The sequence below is a fragment of the Vulpes vulpes genome, chromosome 3 (assembly GCF_048418805.1).
Source record: "Vulpes vulpes isolate BD-2025 chromosome 3, VulVul3, whole genome shotgun sequence".
In the NCBI taxonomy this organism is placed as follows: Eukaryota; Metazoa; Chordata; class Mammalia; order Carnivora; family Canidae; genus Vulpes; species Vulpes vulpes.
In genome coordinates this window covers 5,398,965-5,411,599 of record NC_132782.1, presented here as the reverse complement: position 1 = coordinate 5,411,599, position 12,635 = coordinate 5,398,965, and the positions used below count along the sequence as shown (strand labels likewise).

General features: G+C 41.4%; 1 protein-coding gene across 32 annotated transcripts in view; it reads right to left on the bottom strand.

The window, feature by feature from the left end:
- The window catches only part of PKP4 (plakophilin 4), a 235,546-nt gene that overhangs the window by 27,999 nt on the left and 194,912 nt on the right, over window positions 1-12,635 (bottom strand). For 22 of the 32 annotated variants that reach the window (XM_072751596.1, XM_072751606.1, XM_072751600.1 and 19 more), the window contains 2 exons: window positions 12,467-12,599; window positions 11,157-11,370 (listed from right to left, as the gene is read on the bottom strand). In XM_072751596.1, coding sequence (XP_072607697.1) covers window positions 11,157-11,370; window positions 12,467-12,599 — 347 coding nt within the window. The remainder of the gene's footprint in view (window positions 1-11,156; window positions 11,371-12,466; window positions 12,600-12,635) is intronic. The other 10 variants (XM_072751594.1, XM_072751595.1, XM_072751581.1 and 7 more) reach the window with 1 other exon arrangement.

Genomic DNA, 12,635 nt, shown 5'->3' with positions numbered 1-12,635 from the left:
ACATCTTCTTTATCCATTCATCTTTCGATGGACACCGAGGCTCCTTCCACAGTTTGGCTATTGTGGCCATTGCTGATAGAAACATCGGGGTGCAGGTGTCCCGACGTTTCATTGCATCTGAATCTTTGGGGTAAATACCCAACAGTGCAATTGCTGGGTCGTAGGGCAGGTCTATTTTTAACTCTTTGAGGAACCTCCACACAGTTTTCCAGAGGGGCTGCACCAGTTCACATTCCCACCCACAGTGTAAGAGGGTTCCCTTTTCTCCGCATCCTCTCCAACATTTGTTGTTTCCTGCCTTGTTACTTTTCCCCATTCTCACTGGTGTGAGGTGGTATTGAGATGGCTTTTTTTTTTTTAATTAATTTTTATTGGTGTTCAATTTACCAACATACAGAAAAACACCCAGTGCTGAGATGGCTTTTTGATCATAAAATCACAGGCTTTCTGTGAACGTTTCTCAAAAAACGTTCAAAATTATTCTTGACCAGAAAAAAAGAAAAGATACTATTTTTGCTAAGTCTGTAGCATTCAGGAGACCCATACCAAGGCAGCTTTATTATCTTGCACTGAGTTATGTTATGCCTCTAATCCTGCACTTTACCACGTAACACAAAGAGCTATAGCACTGGGTGTGGATTTAAACTAGCCACTTCAAATCTCAAAGCAAGTCTCAAGACATTAATATTTTTTCCCCCTACCTTCTATTTCGAAAATAAGGTTATGGAAAGCCTAAACAACCAGTTCTGATAAACCAATATTGGATGAAGAAGGTTCAGTTGAACTTAAAAGCCTTAGCTGTGGAATGATTAATTTGGCTTATCTATTCAAAGTAAAAAGCACCATTCTTAAGACCAGTTAATAATACCTATGTGTACTCCACCTCACTAAAGTAGTAATAAAACAATGTTCTCCCCACTTAGTCTGTCTAGGCCTTCATTTAATGGGTCCGGAAGAATGTTCTAGAGCAGTAAGTAATGAATAGTAAATACACCAACTCCCAGATGTAGCAAGACCTCCGAGAAAATGGAGAGTCATAGGATTAGCATCCTCATCAACATGATAAACCTCCAGCTTCTACGTCCTCATGCAAAGTTTGCTTCAAAAATATTTAGATACTCCATTATCCCCTGGTTTCTAAACAGAAAGTTAAAAATGAATCATAATTTGGCTTAGGAAGCCTACATATTCTATTTAACTTAAAGTAATTAGCTATTTGTTGTGAGGACTAAGAATATACACATACAAACTAATTTAGAAAATATTAGAGAATTTCATGCATATTATTGTAGAAAAAGCTGCTGCTTCTCTACCGCAGAAAAAAGTGCACACATTTTTGAGTAGCCAATAATTGCAATGAAATACTCCGATGAAAGATGAAAGTTCATTTTCCCCCCAAAGAATGAGTAAAGTAATTACAATACTCTTTCACATAAATCCTACACTGCAGAATTTTGAAAGAGCTCATATTTAAAAGTAGCTTTATAAAGCTGTTTTCACAACCAATTGATAATTTTGTAGTCAAACCAGAAACTGATTTTACTGATTAGTTAAAATAATGGCACTATCTGAAAAATGTGTTTCTTAATGGAAAAAAACAACAAAACAACATTTGGAAAATGTTACTTCTCTGCTAGCATAAATATGTAACAGCTTACACAATTGTTTTTCTTTCTGATACGAAAGAAATCTAAAACCATTAATTTTTATATAGCGTTCAATTTATGTCCAGTTTCCTAATTATAAAAAAAATGCTTGTGGATATTGCAAAAAGAAAAATAAAATAGCCAAAAGAAGTAGTCCACTTTAAACGGCACTATTGGGCATGTTCCTGCATCCTTATTCTCGGGGTCTGTTGGTGGTCCTCCATCAGTCCTGCTTTCACAAGGCATCTACTAGGTACATAGAACTGCCCAAGCCTTATTATAGCAGAGAACAGATGCTAAGGCCCTGCTATTCTGGCACAGAGTGAGCGTTATGACAGGTCACTCTCTATGCTTCAGCTCAGAAGAATGTGTTCACACCCCACCCCCACCCCACCCCCGCCGGCGCTTCTCCATCTATGGTGCTCCCTGGAACACGCTGGTGTTGGGATACCCACCCTGCAAACATTCTTGACAAGTGGGGATAGACATATTAGGCTAATGGTGAAAATACAAGACATCAAGGCTTTAGATTGCATATGAAGGTCAGAGTATGTGTGCATCTTGCAAACTCAGTCCGTGGACAAGGCAGGAACGTGGGCTTCTGAAGCTCTAGGGCCATTGGGGATCCTAGCACGTGCCTCCATGATTATTCCCCAGTAGATAGTCGTTGGCTGAAACACTCATGATCTAGCAAATACACCTCTCCATTTCTTCTCACTGAAGCTGCCCCTGAAGCTCTCCCCTAACCCCTGTAGGGATTTCACAACTCTGAGGCTTTCTGTTGGGAAGATAATAATGTCATGACTCTGTGGTTACTATGTTAGGTCACAATATGGTCTCCTATATCCCTGTCCATTAAAGATATGCAGTTCATGCTTTTCAGATACACCCAAGCATGGTACAGATCTGTGCTGTCCAAGAGACGAGCTATCAGCCATATGTGGGTAGTCCAAATCGACACATGCTAGAAGTGTAAAATATACAGTAGAATATGAAGACTTGGTATGAAAGGAATGAATGTAAAGCCTCCTATTAATAATTTTTATATTGCTTATACATTGATTATTGTAGAAGAATTGGGTTAAATAAACCACACTGTCAAAATAAATACCTGCTCCTCTTTCTTTTTTCCTTTCCTAGTGGCTAGTGGGAAGTTCAGAATTATTCGTGTTCTACATTATACTTCTATTGGGAAGTGTTTGTAGAGATACTTGTTCATTTCATGCCAGCATCTATGGGAGACATGGAGGAGAGTCCTCTGCTCTCAAGAGGCCTTACCGCAAACAGTTACAACACAGGGCAGTCATCACAAAGAACCCAAGAGTACGAGAAGCAACAAGCACAGCTTGCATGTCATTTGTGATAGGCACTCCATAGCTATCCTCATGCCAAGCAACTGGTACTGCGTTGATCACTGGGGAAGCCGGCACTGGGATGGGTAATTTGCCTGAGGCCACAGAGCTGCAAGGAAACAAGTTGATCTCACCCCAAGACCCATTCAGCCCCAACACCATGCTGCTTCTCCCCAGATGTTTTTCTGTGCATAGGAACCTGTCCAGTAGGATTGGGGAGCACCACATCTGAGCTGGAGTGTGAAGGGCAGAAGCCAGGGAGAAGCACTAGGGTCAGGGAAACCATTCTAGGTGGGCCACAGCCTTGGGGGAGGAGGAGTTAGTGGGGACCTCAAGGCTTGGGCTAGCCGAGAAGGGAAGGAAGGGGGCTGTAGATGTCATATGCCAAGTGGGGAAGTGTGCGAGGCAGGGATTAAGTGTGATCCCATGGATGATGATGGAGGGCTGATGGACCAAGGGGAGCAGAGCCTATGTCCCAGGAAGTAGTTTAGGGAGAATGTGATGAGGGCCTGCGAAGCGAGTGAGGAGGAGATGGGAAGGCCAAGGGGAAGGGCAAGTGCTTGTGACCACAGTTTGGAGCCTGATGCAAGGTGAGGGCTGATCCATCCCAGCTGAGCCCCAGCTCGGCATCTGTTGAGAACCTGGAGCTGTAACAGGAATGAGGCAACTGGGGCAGCAGGAAGAGAGCAGTACAGTAGAAAATGCCTACCATTTGTGGCTTCAGGCAAATCACTCAAGCTTTTCACCAGGACTGGAATGCTGTGAACAAATTATGAAACTGGAATGGAGCTGAAATAATGGGAAAGCGATTATTATGAGAGTGGGACAAAAGTACTATCTTTACTCATAGAAAAGCCTTTCTTGCTCTGGCTAAATGCTGAGGGAACAACACTCATGGTGGTGTATAATCGCTCCCAGGGTTCCTCAGATGCTACCCTCTCAGCAGGGATTGCTGAACCCTGTGTGGGGACTCCCAGAACATGCCATCATGGATTCTCCTGTCTTCCTTTTTCCTGCCCTCCCTGCCCTAAGCATAGCTGGCTGCTTAGGTGATGGGCAGTCCAGCTGCCCCGAGGGCTGGGTCCCCTGGGAGGCCTGGCCCAGCCAGCTGGGTGGGCCTGGCCTTGCTCGCCTGCTTGCTCCTTGTGGTTTCCTGCACACAGCTGATGTATACTCCAAGTCAGGCATGGGAAAGTTCACTTGGGTCCAGCCGTGAGCAAAGTGGTCACCACCTCTGGTTTCAGTAGCAGTAGTGAGAAGACACTTAGGTGATGTGGGAGAAGGAAACTTCCCTGGAGGTGGCAGTGTGGAGCTGATGGCCTGGGCTAGCCGCAGAGGCTGCACACAGTGGGGCTCCAGCCTACAAATTCAAGTTAAAGGAGATTGTTCCTGCTGTTTAAATCTTTCCCTGCCAAAGGACACGAGTGATAGATCTTTAGAGTCTTTAAAGAACACAGGGTTAGCCCATGTCTCTGATTTTTCAGGTACAAAGGTGGATCACAGCATCTTTGAAAAGATCTATCAATTTCTAGAGATCCGTTTACAGACTCACATTTACATTTCAGCATAGTCTTATTTCAGTTAATTTTGCAATTTCATGGGTAGGTTGAGAGGATTAATTATGTAATGTAGTCACGGAGCCCTCCATAGCCTGGAAAGGCATTTCTGCTGAAAACAAATCAGCTTACAATTCAGAAATGCTGATTGAGAACTGCCCGTAGGGGATGCAAAAGATGGCTCTGTCAGGGGAATTTGTAAAAGTGAACGGGTCACACAAAGGGAAATTCTCCTGAGAGAAACAGTGATGCCACGGTGGCAGGAGGGCAGTGACCCAGCCACCCTGGTTATTCTTCTGGTTACTTCAGCGTCTGGCTCAGAATTAGGTCATTTACACTGTCTTAGAGATCTGCCTGAGAAAAAGTCACTGAAGTTCTGTGTTCCACAGTTGACTTTCATGGGTTCCAGGGATGTGCTGCTTCATGTGCATTGAATCTTCAACCAGCTGTCTGGCACCAGCAGAAGCTTAGAGACAAAAGTACCTACGGTACTAAGACATGAGAAGTCCTATAGACTCAGAAACTGCAAAGCACTCAAGGGACCTGGGCTCATGTCTCTTGGGCATCTTCTTTATATATTTTTGTTATAGGCCTTCATATTTCTCACATATACTGGCTGTCTAATCACCTGAGGGAGTGTGTCACTATGGGGTCTCTCTTGTGCCAAAGAATTCTACTCTGACCCACAGCTGACCACCTGAGTTCTCTAGGGACCTCGGAGACTCCCCACTTGACTGTCTCATTTTGCATGGCATGTTGAAGCCTACATATAATATAGAAGGTCATATTCTACTTACAAGGTTTAATCTTTTCATACTTGGACTATAAACCTTGAAATATTCACAAGACTAAAATCACATTTCACGTTTTCTAAGCAACCTGACGCTTTATGAAGATATTTTGACAGCCCTTTCTAGCTCAAAGTTCTGTGACTCTGAATTCGGAGTTGTCCCATTTATAATACACCATTTTTTTTTGTTACCAATTAAACTTCTTTGTCATTTTATCTATTTATTACCAATTTTTATGGTGTGAAATGTTCAGTAAATAAGAAAGTACATGATTCTGTTGTTCCTGTTTTATAAATTGGGGCACGTGGTAAGGATCCCACGGATGTTGGCTGAGAACTGGGAAGAGATGTTGCTAGATTTCTGAAAATTACCCATGCAACTCCTGATGCCTCTAGTGGTCCACAAAAAGCAGGACAGAAATAGGCCAACTCCTCTCTGGACCAAAGAACAAATGACTTTTTTGAAGGCATAATAATTAGACCATGGGGACATGTTTAGTAAATTATTTCATCCTGTAATGGCACTTAACAGTCCAAATGGCTGAGTGCATGTCCACTAAGCTCTTTATAGAACACCCTACTGTTTGTTTGCTAAACTTTAGCCTGGCCCATCTACCCTTCCTTAGCGCAGGCCTATCATTTTCTTCTTAATTTATTACCTAATTAGAAACATGGCACTAATGATCAGTAAGGGAATAAACCTAATTTCATGTTCTGCATAGTGTCTGAAATCCACTGCTAGCATCCAAAAATTTTTAAATAAACAGTGTGGGAATATTTTACTTAGCCATATGGATGAATAATCACTTGCTAAATTGGAAAGAATGTGAATATAGCAGTCATTTAAACAACGTCTATTATTATTCAAGAACAAAGGCTACTTTTTGATATTTAACATCAGCATTAATAGGGATAATAGAAATTTGGTAGTTTTGGGCCGTTCTGATTCATTAAAAGGCAGGCCTCCGGATTCTGTGAAATATCAATTTCTATAGCTTTTAAAAAATGATGCTTTCAGAATGCTCAGTAACTCGAAACTCATATTTCCTGGCTTAGAAACACTATTTAATTATCTTGAGCAAATGAGTTCAACATATCTTTTCTAGTGACAAGATGTTCCCACTTTCCACCCATAATGTGTGGCCTAGAAGACATTCATTTTATAACTCAACTGGGAACAACCATACTTTATACAGCTTTCAAGTTTAAACACAATAAAGGCAAAAAGTATCTTTGTGATAAAAAAAAAAAAAACGAACACAAAAACAACCCACCCTAACCACTCATATAGATCAGCAAATACTGAAAGAAAAGCTCATTAGGTTTCAACCTGGAAAATGTTCAACACAACGAAGAGAACACACAGAACCTGTTACATTATTAGAGGACCATTTTAATTAACGATGACAGCCATACGGTCTTGAGATAATACACCTGGCAAAAAGCATTTTTCCTTTTCTTCCCTGCAAATAAAGATGTGGCCCCAAAATGCAGGTGCTGGGCAATTATTATATTTAAAGCAAAGGTGAGGCATCTTTTTAAAAGAATAGCTAAAATTTCTTCATGTATGTACATAAAAATGCCAAATTGAAACAAAGGGGAGTAGAAGAAAAAATAAGTCTTTGAATTAATAACTAGGTTGCATTACTTACTATTAAGATAAAAAATATTTTTACTTTTAAAAGGGGATAATATTTTTTTTCAGGTAATATAATACTTCAAACACAGCGGTTTATTTGTGCTTTAACATCTCATGATCCTAGGCCGACTGCAGTCCCCACCGAGGAGCTCCTACACCATGGCTGCAAAGGGCCAGAGTTGTGCGAGGCTGGCCAGGGCCAGAGTGATTTGTAGAGCCGTTGGCCGAACATTGAGGTTTGAAGGGATAATTTTCTGTTTTCAAAGAGGATTTTACAGGAGACAGGCAGCTCATAGGGCATGCTGGGTGATGTGGTCACATAGCTCCCAGCTGCCCACATCTGGAACAGACATGCTTTAATGAGAATGGTTTGGACTGGGACACACGTTTCTTGTTAGGAGAGGTTGGGATGCAGGATTTGGGGTCAAATGGACTCCTAGAGGGCTCTTCCTAGCCCAAATAAGCTCCTGAGGGCCTATCTTTCTTACCTTCTCGAGCCATAGTTAATGTTTTGTTATTGTTCTCTGGACAGCTCCAAGGCTCAGTATTAATCCCACAAAGCAGTGAGTTCCCTGTCCCTGGGGCCCAAGCACATCACAGCGGCTATTTTATGTGGAAGCTGTATAAGGGATACATGCATTGGATAGCTGATGATGGGACAAAATTTATTTTGAGTTCCCCTTCAACTCCTCTGAACTGATTCTATGGTTCAAAGATGGCTTATGAGTATTTGACTCAAGGAAGAGTTAACGAAGGAGCTCAAGGATGTCTTAATATTGCAATGCTCTTTAAAAATTACTGAACAACAACAACAACAAATTACTGAACAGCTTTTAAAGGTGGTACCACTAAATTCTGGAACTGAAAAAAGAACATATAATTTTTCTTATCTTCATAAATCTTGGTCTATAAATATATGCATACATGTAACACATACACAGAACTATGCTAGATTTATATTACAACTTTGTAATTTCATATTAGCTAGATAATGTTTATATACAAATCAGACGCAGGCATTCAGCATTTTGGAGCTAGAAATTCAGTTTTGAAGTCCTCTGCTCCAACTCCTTTATATATGTCAACTGAGTGAAGTGTTCACAAACTGACCACTCCCATTCCAAAACAAAGACTACTTTTGAAGAGAATGTTTTGTAAGCAATCAGCTCTTATATCAGTATGAATTATTAGGAGAAAAAGTACAGAGTTATATAGCAATTCTTAATTTTCCCTCTCCTACAAGTATGGACAAAAATACTTAAAGCCTAAAAGATATTGGCAGTTGTTTCAGAAAAAAAAAAAAATCAGGTTCTTGCTAGCTTTTACATTAGAAGCAATAAAATCTTTTGGAGGAACAGGGCCTTTTTGAATTAATAACACTCGTATCCTCCTTTCAAGGCTAGGGCCCATATCTTAAAACATCTTGTGTTCTCAGCAACTAATACTGGACCCACACACGAATAGTGAAATATGGAGGGAAGCATCTAAATTAGCACTTACATCTAGAGTGTACGCCAGGTAAATTAGTACATAAAAGCTCTTAGTAGTGAAGCCTGGCTATACTTCAAATAAACCAGATTTATTCTCAAATGAAAAAGAAATCACCAAACTTTCATGTACTTGCTTCTTGTTTATCACTAAATCTTACAAATTCCTTGAGCTTAGCTCAGGAAAAGCACTGCAACCATTTTACCCAAGGATGAAACCTCAGAAACAAAAATCCAGTAAAGACATTCCTTCTGTGAGAAATTATGACAGAAGAGAAAAAAACTGCACATTTATTGTGACTAGTTAATCAAGAGAATCTAATCTGAGTAGAAGCTGTGCTTCTAACATCAGGATGTCCATGGATCTTGCAGGAAGCCCATACACATCAGCCTGCACCCTCGTTGGCTGCACAGGTATTACTGGGAGAAGGTATTTGGACAATTACGCAGAAGTTCAGAGTGACAGGAAGGAAACACCAGGCAAGGAGAGAGAGCACTCATATGCCGCATACACACGGGTTCCTCTAAGCCTCCCTTACCACAGAGCTTAATGCTAATGTGGGGGCGTAATCACAGCGAGTGTGTTGACTTCTAGAATGGGTTTGTCTATATTCTTCCTTCTTAATTCTATCTAGCTTGTTCTAACTCTCATTAGAACATTCGTTACATACGCCAGACCTTTGTAAGTGCAAGTAATTTATTTTTTGGTGTGGGACGGTTTGATACCCTCAAAGCATTTGAGAAAGAGAATATACTAATAAATCAATATGTAATTTAGATCTGTTAAAACATTAATATTCAAACTACACTAAGGCAGGCAGGCAGCCCACTCCAGAGTTTAGTTTTTTTTTTTTTTTAAATTTTTATTTATTTATGATAGTCACAGAGAGAGAGAGAGAGGCAGAGACACAGGCAGAGGGAGAAGCAGGCTCCATGCACCGGGAGCCTGACGTGGGATTCGATCCCGGGTCTCCAGGATCGCGCCCTGGGCCAAAGGCAGGCGCCAAACCGCTGCGCCACCCAGGGATCCCAAGAGTTTAGGGTTATACATGAAGTATATTCTACTTTAATTCTACTTTAATAGCATAGCAAATATAAAACACCCAGGTAACTACTATCTAGTAACTACTATCTAGTTTTGTTAAATATTAACATTTGTCTTGTTTCAGGTTTCTTTTTAAAGAAACAGGGCTGGAGGATACCCCTCAATCCCATTTTCTCTACCAGTGTCCCCTAGACGCAACCTTGATCTAGCTTCTGTTATTCCAATGAAAAAATTTAACTTTACGGCATGTGCGTATATCGAAAACTAATGGATGGCCTCAGCTTGCATATTATGGAACTTCATACCAATAGTATCATGCTTTGCTTATCATTCTCCCACTGTTTCTAGATATTTATCTATGTTGCCATAGGTAGCTTTAATGCGCTTGGGTTTTAACCCTTGTATGTGGTTTTGCTGTGTGAATGTACTGCCGTTTATTTAACCATTTTCCTACCAGGGAATACTCACTATTTCCCCCTAATTCTCTATCATAAATAATGCTGTCAATAATTTGCTGTGCTGCAGAATTAGTCTCTCGTCTGGACCTCAAGCATCCTTGAACCCAGTGGACAGTGCTGCAAGGTCCAGTCTCTCAAGACAAAACATCACTCACTTCCTCTTGTTCTCTCACTCCCCCCGCCCGGACCACTCACTGTGCCCTCACCAGAAATGTTTCTCTCATTGTTCTCTCTTTTCAACCACCCAACCCTCTATCACTGATGCAGCTCAAGCTATTACCTCTAGATTACAGCCTCCCAGACACTGGTTCATCTACTTCAGATCAATCCCACACCCTGCTTTCTGCTGGAAGAATGCACTTAAAGGCCCAAACCGGTCACGCCATGCCCTATAACCACCTTCACTGTGTATGGGACACAAGTTCCTCATAAAAGTTCCCCAAATCAGGCCTGCATTTCTCTTTGGCTTTGTCTTCCTTCAGCATGCCTCTCCTGCTAGAAGCTCTGACCCCATATTCCATGCTGGCTCTGAGCCTCTGCCTGTGACTGGAATTATCTCCCCAGCCAATGCTTCCCCTTCCTTTAGGGCAATTTTGGTTTCTCATTGACCAGGAAACTTCCCCACCTGTCCTCTGTGCTCCCAATGCAGCCTCCACTGAGTCCTGGTACTTGTCACATTTCACTGGCAGAGAACCACCTGTGTTCCTCCTGAGCTGAACTGCTACATGAGGGCAGGCACGGAGTTGTATTCACCTGCACATCTCCGGTACCTAGGAAGGCATCTGAGGTTCTGACGGGCATTTAAAACCTGGCTGAACTCAAGTGGAAGGTAGTCGATCCATTAAGTGTATTTTTCTTTCATAATAAAGGAGAGCTAGTTTACTGAAAACAAAGGATATTTACTATGGAATACATAATTTAAAAAAAATTCAGTCCTGTATGCACAAGATATCTGTTAGCCGACATTTATGCATTAATAACTGATACGAGTCAAGATGACCCTGTAGCACTGCAAGTGCTTTCTGAATCATTAGATTAAATTAGATTCAGCCTTTGTTGTAGTGACCACCGCATTACGTCTCTTACCCAGAACCTCAAACTTCTTCACACTGCCCCCGCAAAAAGACCTCATCTAGATGGGTTTCAACATTTCCTCCAGGACAAGATCACGTTGTTTACCCACCTGTAACAAGCTCCCTTACTTCTCCATCAATAGATTTTCTCAACAGTCGCAACAAGGCAGGTATTCCACCGACATTCTTCATTGCTATTTTATTTTCATCTGTAGATTTGCCAAAAACAAGGTTTCGGAGGGCACCGCAAGCATTCTTCTGAACTTCCAAAACTCTGTGGTCCAAAAGGTCAACCAGATGCTTGATTCCCCCTAACCTACATACCTAGAATGAAAAATATAAGGTACCAGGCCTGAGTGATATATGATTAATCAGTGATCAAACAGAAGTCTGTTATGGAAAGATCATGGGAAATGGACAACTCCAGATCATTTCAAAAGGTTGCTTTTTATTCTAAATAACATATCTTTTATAAACATTAAGGGCATTCTCCAAGCTGAAGCTCTTTTCCTGGGTTCATGGCATAGAAAAGGAAGGGAGAAGTAAGTGTATTAATGGCCACAGGAAGCCAGCAGAGTCCTTCTCCAACCTCCTAAACACATGGAAGGGTTATACTTCCACTTCTGAGGGCAATGGGCAAATACACAAACACAACAAAGCTGTATAAAGGATCAGAGGTAACACAGAGGAAAGGATTTCTGGCTGAAGTCACCAGGATTACAGAATTGTTTCTCTAGGCTACTCTCCCTAATCTTCCATTTGTCAGTTAATCAGTACATTACATGAATATTTCTGGGCTTTATTTCCTTCACCCACCTTTAGCTCAGTAACTGGTATGTTGTTTTGTACAGTAAAAGTTGATGAAAAACAACCAAGTTCCATATGCCATTGCAGGGGGAAAATGCTAAGATGTTAAAACAAAGAACCTGTAAGTCCTAGGACACTAGTCAATAACCAATGACTCACTGTATTTCTATGATTGCCAAAAACCTTTAACATCTGAACTATTCATATAGGCTCAGTATTAGTAACTTGGGTCTGTAACTTGACTCAGTCTTGACCAGAACCTCCTCAAGCATATGAGCTCACTAATTTCATACATAATTTTTATCGAATACAATTTTGGCAAATGCTTTAAAAAATGCAGGTTAAATTGAGTTTTGCTTCATGTTTTGTAAATCAGCTAACAGTGGACACATGATCTGAAAATGCTAACAGCGCTCCAAGAAGGATACTTATCCTGGTTTCTCCTGAGAAATACTCCAAGGCATGGTTAGGAAGTAGAGGGGTATCTGATATCTAAATATCCCTTTGAAAGGGCCTCCGAATGGCATTTGGTAATTACTTAAGCATGCAAGCACATGACTGCTCAACAGAAAGGTGCTGCCTCCCGGGGCCTGCCAGGTGCTGGGGGCTATACCTCCATTTTCACTTTGTTGTCGCCAAAGCACAGGTGCTGCAGGTAGGCGGCTGCGTTCGCCTGGACTGATGGGAACTGGTGCTGCAGCATGTGGATGACTTCAGGCAGCTCGGGATCACGCCAGGCAAACTCCCTGGGGGAGAAAAATGCTGTTTCAGAGAGGGAAGGA